The 14,141-nt window shown below is 36.0% G+C and overlaps 1 protein-coding gene across 3 annotated transcripts in view; it reads right to left on the bottom strand.

Annotated features, from left to right (window-relative positions):
* MAP4K3 (mitogen-activated protein kinase kinase kinase kinase 3) overlaps positions 1-14,141 on the bottom strand; it is a 788,683-nt gene that overhangs the window by 630,038 nt on the left and 144,504 nt on the right. For all 3 annotated transcript variants that reach the window (XM_053711916.1, XM_053711915.1, XM_053711914.1), the window contains exon 2: positions 7,262-7,319. In XM_053711916.1, coding sequence (XP_053567891.1) covers positions 7,262-7,319 — 58 coding nt within the window. The remainder of the gene's footprint in view (positions 1-7,261; positions 7,320-14,141) is intronic.

Below are 14,141 nucleotides of genomic sequence, written 5' to 3'. Positions count from 1 at the left end.
ATAAAACTAAGTATAATCACCATAGTCCTCTCACACATCCTATCTAGTCGTTGGGTGCAAGAGAATGACTGGGAGTGACGTAGAGGGGAGGAGCTATATGCAGCTCTGCTGGGTGAATCCTCTTGCACTTCCTGTTGGGGAGGAGTAATATCCCACAAGTAATGATGACCCGTGGACTGATCACACTTAACAGAAGAAATTAAATAATATTAGAAAATATTTTACTGTCCCCACCCGGCTACTTCATAATGCCACCCGGCTGGCAAAATTAATACATACACACATATTTTAGTTTGTTTAAATAAAAATAAAATCTATATAGTATAATATCGAAAATGCAACTATAATATCAGGATGAGAGAGAGAGAGAGAGAGAGAGAGAGAGAGAGAGAGAGAGAGAGAGAGAGAGAGAGAGATGGAGATTGAGAGAGACTACAATTACCAGCATGCATTGCATTTACAATTATAAATGAAGCTATGGAACAAAAGTTCATGTTAGAACACTATGGGAAATAAATGGCAGGACCCACAAATCACAGCAATAGGGCACAATATGAGGGGCCAGTTATGCACTAGCACTTTGGGTTTCTTTTAGCGTTGGGTTAAGTTTACAGGAACGTTCAAGAACAGACCCTGTTTTTTGGGTGCATTGTAAAAGCCTCCAAACAACATTGTGGAATCATTTCTCCTATACGAAAAAAAGAAAATAACTAAACTGAATTTTGGACTAAGTGAATCTTGACAAATGGACTATAATATGATTTGTCATTTGCAGAATAGCTTTGAAGCTCTCCTGGCAATAACAATTTGAAAAGAAACAAATGGTTCTGAATATTTCGGTTAACTAGCTGATCACTTTGAGAATTCTGCAGCTATTACATTCGTCAAACCTTACAAATGTTTTTCACCTTGAGCCAAATGCCAAAAAAGACGGAGATAATATTCTACAGCAAAATGAAACACATTGCATAACTAAATACATCTGAACAACCTTAATGACTTTGAGGATTTATCGTAATTTAAAACAACTCCGCTGAGACCAAAAACTCAGCAGGCCATGCAATTCACAGAAACAAAGGATTGAAAGTTTGATCATGAGAGACCAAATTCAATTTAAAATAGGTTGTTTGCCACCTGTGTCCCAACTATCGTTAAATATTTCTATGGAGGAACAAACAATATGCGCAAAAAAAAAAAGTCAGTACCTAGATATAAATCATTACAAAGGGTAATATCGTTGCTGCATTTTTAAACTATCTTAGCATAGATCTCATCAGCTGTAAATATATCTACTCAACCTTAAAAATTTTGAGACCAAAAAACTTTGGGAAACTCCTATTTTTATGCTCAAAAGATGTATTATACCAGTTATAGTAGCCATATATCAACCCAAATTTTTTTTCTTTCATGATTCAGATAGAGCATACAATTTTAAACACCTTTCCAATTTACTTGTATTATCTAAATGTGCTTTGTTCTTTTGGTAGCCTTTGTTAAAAAGCACAAAGGTAGGGTTAGGAGCAGAAATAAACTACTTGGAGGTAGATGCGGACTAGTGACTACACTATATACTCTTGTCATATGTTCACCCAATGTGTTCAGCTAGCTCTCAGTAGTGCATTTCTGTTCCTTCAACAAAGGATGGCAAGAGAATTAAGCAAATTTGATAATACAGGCAAATCAGAAAGTTGTTTAATAAGCACAATCTGAATCGGGAAAGAAAACCTTTGGGTTGGATGTTCCTTTCTAGGGACAAAAAGCATTATGTGATATGATTTATTTTTCTGTAGCCTTGCAATAGATTAAAATACTGGTAAAGTCTGCAAACTTTATGAATAAATTAATGTCTTGCTTGTTGCAGCTGTTTTTCAATGTCCAAACTACATCCACACACCTAGTTCCCGTGGTTGGATTTAAACTATTTTGCAATAAAGACTTTATTTTTTAATTGGATCCAAGATTTTCTTTTTTTTCATTTTTACACCCTTCATTTGCTTAGCTACATTATACAAGGGTTTCAAATGTATTTTTGTTCTGGTTTTACAATATTGTATCTCATCCCTTCTGCTGAGGCCAGATAATGACAGATATGTGATAGGATTAGGTTTGTGAAGTCTACAGCGTTCGATATTAATAGATCAGAATAGGAAAAAAACACAAATTTCCAAAAAAATTAATTAAAGTATTTTGTTGTTGTTTTTTCTATGCATAATTAAAGGGGCATATTACTCACTTATTTTTTTCTCTCATGTGCCATTAAAGGAAATGACACCTCTCGCTACTGTTTAAATATTCGGCTCTGGCTCGTGCCCCCTAAAGAAGCCAAAAAGCAAAACAAATAACATGTTTAAGCAATTAGCAGAATTTTGAAACTCTAGGTCACAGATTTTGATTTTTGGCTTTCTAGGGAGCGTGGGGCAAGGCACAATTTTTAAACAAAATCAAGATATTTTTAATGTCCCTTTAAAAATGTAAAAGGGACAATTATTTCACAAACTTTAATGATTCATCCTTTGTTGAAGAGTAATGCCAGATAGGCTCAGGAGCGTGCATGTGTCTTCAGCACTGTATGGTAGCAATGTTAGCAACAATGTACACGTTTCCTATAAACATTACTGCAAACATTGCTGCAAGCACTGCTGCTATAGAGCGCTAAAGACACATGCACACACCTGAGTTCCTATGAGTCGACTTAGGTTTACTCTTCAACAAAAGATACAAAGAGAACCAAGCAAATATAATAAAATAATTAAATTAGAAAGGCTCATTTGCTTGCATAAAAAAAGATTAAGCAAAACTGTTTAAATTCCAAATGAAACATTCTCTTTTAGCAAGGACAAGAAAACAGAATTTATGCTTACCTGATAAATTACTTTCTCCAACGGTGTGTCCGGTCCACGGCGTCATCCTTACTTGTGGGATATTCTCCTCCCCAACAGGAAATGGCAAAGAGCCCAGCAAAGCTGGTCACATGATCCCTCCTAGGCTCCGCCTACCCCAGTCATTCGACCGACGTACAGGAGGAAATATTCATAGGAGAAATCATATGATACCGTGGTGACTGTAGTTAGAGAAAATAATTCATCAGACCTGATTAAAAAAACCAGGGCGGGCCGTGGACCGGACACACCGTTGGAGAAAGTAATTTATCAGGTAAGCATAAATTCTGTTTTCTCCAACATAGGTGTGTCCGGTCCACGGCGTCATCCTTACTTGTGGGAACCAATACCAAAGCTTTAGGACACGGATGAAGGGAGGGAGCAAATCAGGTCACCTAAATGGAAGGCACCACGGCTTGCAAAACCTTTCTCCCAAAAATAGCCTCAGAAGAAGCAAAAGTATCAAATTTGTAAAATTTGGCAAAAGTGTGCAGTGAAGACCAAGTCGCTGCCTTACATATCTGGTCAACAGAAGCCTCGTTCTTGAAGGCCCATGTGGAAGCCACAGCCCTAGTGGAATGAGCTGTGATTCTTTCAGGAGGCTGCCGTCCGGCAGTCTCATAAGCCAATCGGATAATGCTTTTAAGCCAAAAAGAAAGAGAGGTATAAGTTGCTTTTTGACCTCTCCTTTTACCGGAATAAACAACAAACAAAGAAGATGTTTGTCTGAAATCTTTAGTGGCCTCTAAATAGAATTTTAGAGCACGGACAACGTCCAAATTGTGTAACAAACGTTCCTTCTTTGAAACTGGATTCGGACACAAAGAAGGTACAACTATCTCCTGGTTAATATTCTTGTTGGAAACAACTTTCGGAAGAAAACCAGGCTTAGTACGCAAAACCACCTTATCTGCATGGAACACCAGATAGGGCGGAGAACACTGCAGAGCAGATAACTCAGAAACTCTTCTAACAGAAGAAATTGCAACCAAAAACAAAACTTTCCAAGATAATAACTTAATATCTACGGAATGTAAGGGTTCAAACGGAACCCCTTGAAGAACTGAAAGAACTAGATTAAGACTCCAGGGAGGAGTCAAAGGTCTGTAAACAGGCTTGATTCTAACCAGAGCCTGGACAAACGCTTGAACGTCTGGCACAGCTGCCAGCCTTTTGTGAAGTAAAACAGATAACGCAGAGATCTGTCCCTTCAGAGAACTTGCAGATAATCCTTTCTCCAAACCTTCTTGTAGAAAGGATAGAATCTTAGGAATTTTTATCTTGTTCCATGGGAATCCTTTAGATTCACACCAACAGATATATTTAAACACCAAAAAACTCTTAGCCATCTCCGTGGAGATGTTGCCTGTGCAACGGCAAAGAGAATGACTGGGGTAGGCGGAGCCTAGGAGGGATCATGTGACCAGCTTTGCTGGGCTCTTTGCCATTTCCTGTTGGGGAGGAGAATATCCCACAAGTAAGGATGACGCCGTGGACCGGACACACCTATGTTGGAGAAAAAGCAGTATAAATGTGTTTCATATCCCTTTAATAAAAAAATAAAAAAAAACTGTCAAAAAACATTCTCAGAAAATTATTTGTTTGTTGTATTTTGATGCATATTTGAGAAATGCCCTCTTTATGCCAGAATGGCAAAACATATTAGTCAAGGTGGTAACACACATGTCTTGGGAAAGAAATGGTGTACTAACAGTGACAACGTTGTCATTTTGAGGGGACAAAAATCAGATCAAAACATTGTCTTCTCTGTTTAGGATTTATCCGAAGAAACACATACAGTGGATTTTACGCTACATGTGAATTATATTCAATAATGCAGAGGGAACGTATTTCAAAAATAGCATTTCCTTGCCATGAGATATGCAAGAGGAAATTTAGTTCTTTGGGGTCATATCCTGTAACAACATTCCTTTCAAAGAATGGAACAAAAAAATCATAAAATATAAGAGTTGCCCAGTGTACTTCATAAAATATTTCTTGTCACTGTCTAATTTACCATTTTCCTAAGCCGCCATAGTAAAAGAGAACTCTTTCTGTATTTACAGCGTTTCACATTGAGGGGAAAAACAAAACACACTATTATCTTTTACATTAAAATCACAACTTTCTGAAGAGTTTTCCAAAACATTTTTTCATGCAGCTTTAATTAACCAAACACTAAATGCTGCTTTCGGCCTTTGAACTCCAACTAAGATCAAATTCATAATGAGAATCAAAGAGATAACACTACTTTAGTAAAGGCTACTGCTGTTGCTTCTCATTAAATAAATGAAATGGTTTGGAGGATAAAAGGAAATTACATGGAATTTCTAACTACAGACTATAAAAATTAAAACTGTTACTTATTGCCACATTAAAAGATACATGAAAGTCGAAATTGAACTTTCATGATTCGGATAGAGCATATAATTTTAGAAATCCAAAGAGGCAACAAATGAAACACTGCTCAGACGATCAAAGTGCTGGTGAAGTCAATGATGTTTATTCATCCAGGTTGAGAGACACAGTCAGACAAAAGAAACACCTGACATGTTTAGAAATGTTTCTAATTACTTCTGTTATCAAATTGACTTTGTTCTCATAGTATCCTTTGTGGAAACGCATACCTAGCAGCAGTAATGCACTGCTGAGCGCTAGCTGGAGGCTATGCACATATTCCTCTTTTTATTGGCTCACCAGATGTGTTCAGCTAGGTCTCAGCAGTGCAATAGTCTCTGGAGCAGACTTTGTTATAATAATGACCCTATATAACCATAACACATTCAAATTGTTAATACAATTTTCATTCTTTGTGGGGCAATTTTGCATTCTATATTTGGCATAAGTATCTAGCCAATGTGTGATTTGCTAGAATCAGAAAGTACTACATTAAAAATAGATGTGAACATGACACGCGCACAAAGAAATAATGATTTCTAAAGCTGTTCTCCACAGTACCTACGGAAAATTATAATGCGCTTATTTGTAGAAGTTTGCGTTCTCCAAAGACGCCAAAAATGATAAATTGGTAACTTGGCGTAATGCTAAGGTGGAAATGCAACTAAAATAAGGTGCGCCTTGGCGAACTCGAACGAGGTGAGAAGAATGTTTGCCAATTTTAGGCGCAATTTGCTTTAATAAATCAGGGGATTCAGTCGTATGCGGATTTATAGGCGCAATTTTTGGAGAATCGCTTTGATAAATCCTGCTCAAAATGTCCAAAAGATAAGCACTCACAGGATTAGATCAAAAATAGCTCAAACTTAGCTTTTATTTGCACATTTTAAAATGACATAATATTTCAGTTTTTTATTAACAGCATTGACAGATGTAATAGCGGTATAGACAAAGTACTGTATAACCTAAGACAAATTACCTGCTCATATACATCTTGTTCAGGCCATAGAGTACCGTACCAAACTGCGCACTTCTCAGTGTAGCCACAGGTAACATAGCCCCGCCCATACCACGTAACATATCTTGTGCTGGAATAAGAGTCGCACTCCCTACAGGATATTCCATCCAATCCAGTAACTACTGTGTCACATATCTTGTGTAGCCAGTAAACAAAAAGGAGTAGCTACGCTACATAACTATTGCAGTGGATAAAACCTTATGAAAAAGTATATAAAAATGTTTTAATTAAAATTGAATATATATATATATATATATATATACACACACATAAAGCAAGGCACTTCTAGTGCTGTAGGACAGTGTTTCTTAACTGCGGTCCTCAAGTACCCCCAACAGTTATAGCTGAACTAGTGAAATAATCAGCTGATGAGTGAGAGCAGGTTACTTACCATGGTTACTGATCAGCTGATTCTCTAGTTCAGCTAAAATGAAAACCTGGACTGTTGGGAGTACTTGAGGACCGCGGTTGAGAAACACTGCTGTAGGAGAGTGAATAACACTAAGAGCTGCAAGACTTTGCTACTATCGCCTTGGAAATGCCTTGTGGCAGCCAACTACAGTGGTACAGTTGTGAAAAAGGGATATAAAACTGGACTTCTTTAGTAACAATTATTATTACTTTACTTTAGATTAAAGTAAATTTAAAAATAATCTCTCTCTCTCTCTCTCACACACACACACACACACACACACACACTAGACAAGTGTGGCACCAGAAGACTACAGTTAGGATACCTGTGTTCTAGAGATATTTGAGAATACTTCCAAAAGGCATATACCGTAATTCTAAATTAAACAGAACATTAACCAATGGATTTTAGCACAATCTCTTAATTTACTTTTCCGCTTTCTGTTCATTTCCTTTTCCACACTGTGCACCGCTGCCCAATTTCCATGAAGCTTCTATCCGGCTTGTAAGAACACTCACTATCCATATGTAAATAAAAGTACCATAAGCTTCTTACCTGGTTCCAGTTTAATAACCTTAATTGCCGCCAGCTCTCCAGTGTTAACATTCCGAGCCTGAAAAAAGCAAAAAGAAAAAAAACAATTGTGATTGGCATTAAATATGTAAACAGAATTACTAGACCCAACTTTTAATGAGAAAATCCCTGGAAAAAACTTCAGTACAGAGAAGAATGAAATTCAGCTACTGTTAAACGGATTACAAAGTATAATCCTACTGTGTCTCTGTATTTTCATTCAGTTCTAAAGGACAAACCGCATTTCCTTTTTTTTTTATTCACAAGAAAGGTAGGATACTTCAAAGAACCTGCTTTTGGCGGCTTTATAAATGTACCTTTTAATCTGAATTAAATTGTTTCAGTAATTAAAGCATCTGAAAATAGTCTGAATGGATTATGTAACAACAGAAACAAGCTGATTTTTGAGTTATTACCTAATTAAATAAGTAATTATTAAAGTATGCTTCTATTTTATGTTATTTTGTCTTTAATTTAAAGGTATATTATACAACAAAAAAGTGCTTTAAAAAATGCGGCATTGCATGCATACAGGTGTTGACTGGTAGGTATATCCCATGCACATAATATTAGGCCTGTGCATTCGGATCATTTATTATGGTACAAATGCGGAAGAAGTAAGTTGCTCGGGGCATTTAACTCTTTTTGGAGCCGCATTAAAGTGATGGTAAAGTTTTGCCTCACCGATCATTCAAGCAGGTAGCCTTTCCTTCAATTACTTACATAACTAAGTTTTAATTAAAAAAAAGAATGTTGTAAACTATTTTTTTTTACATTTTTAATTATAGTATACATCGCACCTCGTTCCGCCCTCCATAGACTTCCTGGTCTGATGCTGTATTCTGATGTAGAGAGCAGTCCCACCCGCTCTCTACGTAAGCAACCAGGCTTGTTCCCTATGCAATAAGATGTTCGCATGCGCTCTAGATAGAGGGGCGGTTAGGTTGAACTCCTGGCCAGGATTTCAACTGGATGCTGAAGAATACTTCACACACAAAAAAAATGTGACACGGAGCCCAGTGGAATGTGGGTCGATAAAATGTAAGGTGCAATGTACTAATTACTTGAAAAATATTTAAAATAAAAAAACGATGAATTAAACTCATAGTTGTTTATAAAAATGTTGCCAATGTAGCTTTTAATATAGAGCAACTTTACCATCACTTTAATTCTTGTGAAAGTGAAACAAACTAAGATCTGTGCAAATCCAGATCTTAGTGTTTCACTTTCACGAGAATAAATGCGGCTGCAATATTGCAGTTAAAAAGAAAATCTAACAACAAAATGCTTAGTAGATCCATACTACCAAGTAATCTGTCCCTTTAGGCATATTAACAAAATGTACATACATTATATATTTTGCTCACTTTATCTATAATTTACTTCTGAAATTGCACTTTTTCTATTACCTCGGAGAGACATAAGAGTACACTTAAAGGGGAATTAAAGTCACTTTTTCATATAAACATCAAAATTAATCACTGTATTGCAAAAGATCTGCATGAATAATACAGGTTTTAAAAGCATTTTAATACTAGTATTTTAAAGGAAAATGAGCACTGTGTTGCAGTCCATGGACATGCCTCCTCCCCTGAAAAGCTTTGAGTGTTGTATTCTCATCTACACTACTGTGGCCAATTATGGAAGTACATAAATAAGCTTCAGATAGAACATGCTATTTAAAGCGACTCTTCAGTTTAATTGCATTATAAATGTGACTTTATTCTTTTTGGTATCCTTTGTTGGAAAGCATACCTGGGTAGGCTAAGAAGAACCAGTCCCTACTGGGAGCTAGCTGGTGATTGGTGGTTATACACATATGCTTCTTGTCATTGGTTCACCAGATGTCTTCGGCTAGCTACCAGTAGTGCAATGTAGATCAGGAGCTGACTACGGGGACGATTTATCAAGCCCTTTCGGCTACCTCTTAAGTGGCGAATTTCAATCTCCGTGGTCTAGTCCGACCGGGGAGATTGACACCTCCTGCCCGCGCGCGATTGGCTGTGCGCGAGCAGGGGGTGGGATTGCGCGCGAGCGCAAAATAGCGCTCATATGCATTGCTGAATTCCGTCAGGGGAATCCATCTTGCCAGAGGCAAGCTGCGGCAGACAGGGGCGCGTATGTGCTCCCCTGTCCGCCTCAGCTTGATAAATCGCTCCCTTTGCAGGGAAAAATACACATAACTATATAAAATCAATAACGCAATAATAAAACGCTCTTACACAGTATTTTTTTTGCACTTTTATGGCTCCTTAAATTACAGGAATAGCAGGAAAAATAAATAAATGAATATGCATTGTAAAGTTTGTTCACTATGCATAATTACATTTTGAATTTAATGTCTCTATAAGTATGCTCATGTTCACCTGACCTGGCAACATGCAACACATTCACTGCTTTTATTAGTGTAGGAGCTAAGTTCTATCTTCTCCTATAGTATAGAGTTCAGCACATCCATCAGACAATGCACACTGCAAGGGAGGTCACATGACTAAGGGCTTACTCCTGAAACGGTGTAGATGTCCCCTCTCCACACTAATAAAATGGCTTTTATTTTGAGTGCTGTTGCCTTTGCACCTGTATCAATTAAAGGGACAGTAAGCACAATGTAATCACAAGCCATTTCTGTTGTCTTGCTATAGAATAAATCTATTAGCTAAACATTTTTTACAAAATAAAAATCTTGTTTGCTGTAATTGTTCTTCAACAGCCCAACTCCACCCACCGGCTGCCTCAATTGGAGGAACAAGTCTAGGCTTAAATCTGTAGACAAAAAGGCTAGCCACAGTGGTAATGTTAGTATAAAATGCATTGTTTTGCAGTTGTTATCTGCTACAGTCAATTAGGGGAAATATGCAGCAGTGTTAGCCTTAAGAAGTCTGCAGTGTACTTTCTTTCAATTCTGAGCATTAGAAAAGCTACAATTTTCAGAGATTAGTTTCATGAAAAGGGGACAAAATAAAGTTGTTTTACTATGCATAACTAAACCTTTTATATTAAAAAGATGTTTATAGTTCCTTAAAGATAAACATGCTCAGTATATGCTTTTTCAAAATTTGTGTGGGGGGACACAAAAGCATGAGAAATACTAAAATCTACACTTAAATAAAATTAGTACTAAATAACTAAAATAGCTCTAGCATAGGGGTGTGAAACGGTTCAGCACTGAAGGGGTTACATTTGATTGAATATTGTGTGATGGAAGGGATTTTCAGAACTAAAGAGTCATGATAATTCTATGGAATAATCCAATAAAACGTTCTAATTCACTTGGTATCAAATTGTGTGCTTCCTGTCAGTCATAGTCACTCTTCCTTTATTTTCATTAAATCTGTCAGGTAGAATTAGCTTCTTCGCCTGAGAGATCAGCAGCAAACGATTTAAAAGAAAAAAGAAGCTATTCATACTTTCACAGCAAACAGGCACCAAGAGACACTAAAATAAACTATCTAAGATACAAACAACTACTTTCTGCTAAATTATGTTTATCTTGAGTCTGAAAAAGTTATGTAGTACTAGATGAAGAAATCAGTATAAGATAAAAAAAAACAGAAAACACACAAGTCAAAATTAAAGGGACATAAAACAAGTTGGTACAGAGACAAAATATAATAATATGTACTTTTAATTACTTTACCTGCAAATTTATACTGCAGTGCCTCACCATTAACCTTTTTAGTTTCTGAATTGTATAGCTCTAACTTCCCCCACACATTTCCTTCTATGGCTGTATCTTTATCTATTGTTGTTTTGGTAGAAGGCAAAAATGCATAGGGATTATCTGCTGGAGCACCCCTAGAAGCTGTGAACTCAGTTGACATACAATGCCTGTGTCTAAACACTGATGGGGGGGGGGAGTTGGCTGCTACAAGCAGCTTAGCTATGTAATTCATTTTGCCTTTTTTGAAAATTATTTTTAAATACTTGCCAGCAATTTTTAAACATTTTTTTATGCAAACTATTTGTATTAATTAGCCCTTTTAGGCTATGCACAGATCTCAACCTGTTGTATGTCCCTTTAAATTGGAATAACTCAAATGGAGCATTCAATTAAAAAATATAAACTAACAAAAACCTTCCCAATATACTTCTGTTATAAAATGTGCTTTATTCTTTTGGCAAAATTTGTTGAAGTGCATACTTAAGTATGCTCAGGAGTGTGCATGTGTCTTGAACACTATATGGCAGCAGTGTTTGCAACAGCATATAACATTTTATTTATCACACTTCACAATTTTATCACATTTCATACACTTTGGGAAGTTTTTTTGTTTCATTTTTTCAATTGTAAAAGGAGAGCCACTCATTATTAAAGGAGTATGCACATAAGTATGTGCACACTTTGTGAGGCACCAGCATCACATTCACTGATAACTATCACATAATATGGGAAGAATAAAATGAATGAATACCATTGAAAATTGTCAGAAAATAAACCTGTTTTTTTTTAAATGCAATGTATATTTTTATTATATATTAGTTGAATATGCAATTATGCTTACAACTATTTAAAAGGGACAGTTAAGTCAAAATTATACTTTCATAATACAGATAGGGTGTGCAATTTCAAATAACTTTCCAATTTACTTTATCATCAAATGTGCTTTGTTCTCTGGGTATTCTTTGTGGAAAGCTAAACTTAGGGAGGCTCATATGCTAATTTCTAAGCCATTGAACTGCCTTTTATCTCAGTGTCTTTTGACAGTTTTTCAGTTAGACAATGTTAGTTCATGTGTGTCATATAGATAACATTGCGCTCACTCACGTAGAGTTATTTAAAGAGTCAGCACTGATTGGCTTAAGTGCATGTCTGTCAAAAGAACTGAGATCTGCACAGGCTTAGAAAAAAGGGTATTAATATAACAGTGTTGGTTATGTACAACTGGGGAATAGGTAATAAAGGGATTGTCTATCTTTTTAAAACAATACAAATTCTGGATTAGACTGTCTCTTTAATGGTCCTTTAATTTAAATATATTCAAATAAACATACAACTAAGTCTTTTAAATATGTTTATTTCTGTACAAAAAAATACTGTCATATCGACACATAAGCTTCATTATTATTATTATTATTATTATTAAATAAATGCTCACTCCCAATTATGTGTATACCTAAGTGTCAATAGTGTTAAAAGTTGCACTCCAAGTCACAGTGTAGCTTCTGAGTAAAAGAGCACAGGAAAAAGCGTAGTGAGCAAATGTAACCAATTTGCAAGATATATATATACATACATACACACACACACACACACACACACACACACACATATATATATATAAAGCCCTCAGTTTACGCCGGGGTTAGGTTCCAGAAGTAATGGTTGTAAATCGAAACCGTTGTAAATTGAAACCCAGTTTATAATGTAAGTCAATGGGAAGTGAGGGAGATAGGTTCCAAACCCCTCTCAAAATTGTCATAAGTAACACCTAATACATTATTTTTAAAGCTTTGAAATGAAGACTTTAAATGCTAAACAGCATAATAAACCTAATAAAAATAATCACACAGCACAGAATATATAATTAAACTAAGTAAAATGAATAAAAACATTTGCTAAACAGCATTATAAACCTAATAAAATAATCACACAACACAGACTTCACTTGCATTTTTCTGCAAACAGTTCTTTCTATGCATTCCACTTTGGAATCTGCTCGATAGCTCAGGTCTGGTTAAACTGATTAATTTCATCTTGCTTGGCTTTGCTGCAACACAAGGGGACAGCTCCACCTACTGGCTATTTTAATAAAGTCACTGCTTCTCAATGCTTTTCAATAGCAGTCACATGACTGGGAAAAAGGTTGTTATTCTGAAACTGTGTAAATTGAACCGTTGTAAAACGAGGGCCACCTCTATATATAATATATATATATATATATATATATATATATATATATATATATATATATATATATATATATATATATATATATATATATATATACACACACACACACACACACATATATATATATATATATATATATATATATACACACACACACAAAGACACAGAATGTCTGGCACTCTCTTACAAGCACATAGCAAGATTAAAAGCAAAAATGGATGTGTTAGTTATAGCATTTGGCCAAATGGTTTAAGCCCAGGACCACATCAAGGTCTCTTCCTCTCTGGGTCCCTAACCTAATGTTACACAATGCATGCTTTGAATCAACATGAGCAAAAATGTTTCTAATAAAAGCTATAGTTGTTTCAAAAGTGTATTTAATTATGCACCATGCATCAGCATTTTAAACAGCATTTGCTCAGAGAGCCCAAGGTGCTTGTGCCATCTGGTAATGACTCAAATTATTAATTGCTGACATGATACAAGCCTTACTAGTGCTCTGAGTAGCTGCAGTATTTAAATTGCTGGCGCACTGAGAATATCTAGTTTTGCTTCACATGCACAAAAAAATGTAATACTAAAACAGTGATAACATTTACTAGAAGCATTATTGCCAATACTTCTATATTGCAAATATGTTTCTATTCAAAGATGTAATTCATCTATGGGCATTTAAAGGGACAGTCTAAACCCCTATTAAGCGTTGCTTATATTTTATATCTACTGCCGATAGTTCAAACTCACCCCACTTCAGTGACAATAGTGATTCACCACCGGACTTATTCATATCCCAAACTCAGTGTTTCTTCCTTGTAAATGGCCGCCATGCCCCTCCTAATATTAGATCATCAAGCCTCTTGATTGAAACCATCCAATCAAAAATAGATCACGGATGGAAAAACTGGATCGCGCTTTCGTCGTTTCGCGCATGCGCACAGGCTGTGGAACTAAAAAACCGGAACGAAAATTTGATTGAAATTTCCACACGTAAATTTGTCGGAACAAAAAATC

This window comes from Bombina bombina, chromosome 4, assembly GCF_027579735.1.
Source record: "Bombina bombina isolate aBomBom1 chromosome 4, aBomBom1.pri, whole genome shotgun sequence".
Classification (NCBI taxonomy): Eukaryota; Metazoa; Chordata; class Amphibia; order Anura; family Bombinatoridae; genus Bombina; species Bombina bombina.
Note: the sequence above shows the minus strand (reverse complement) of the source record. Positions and strands in the feature narration are given on the sequence as shown.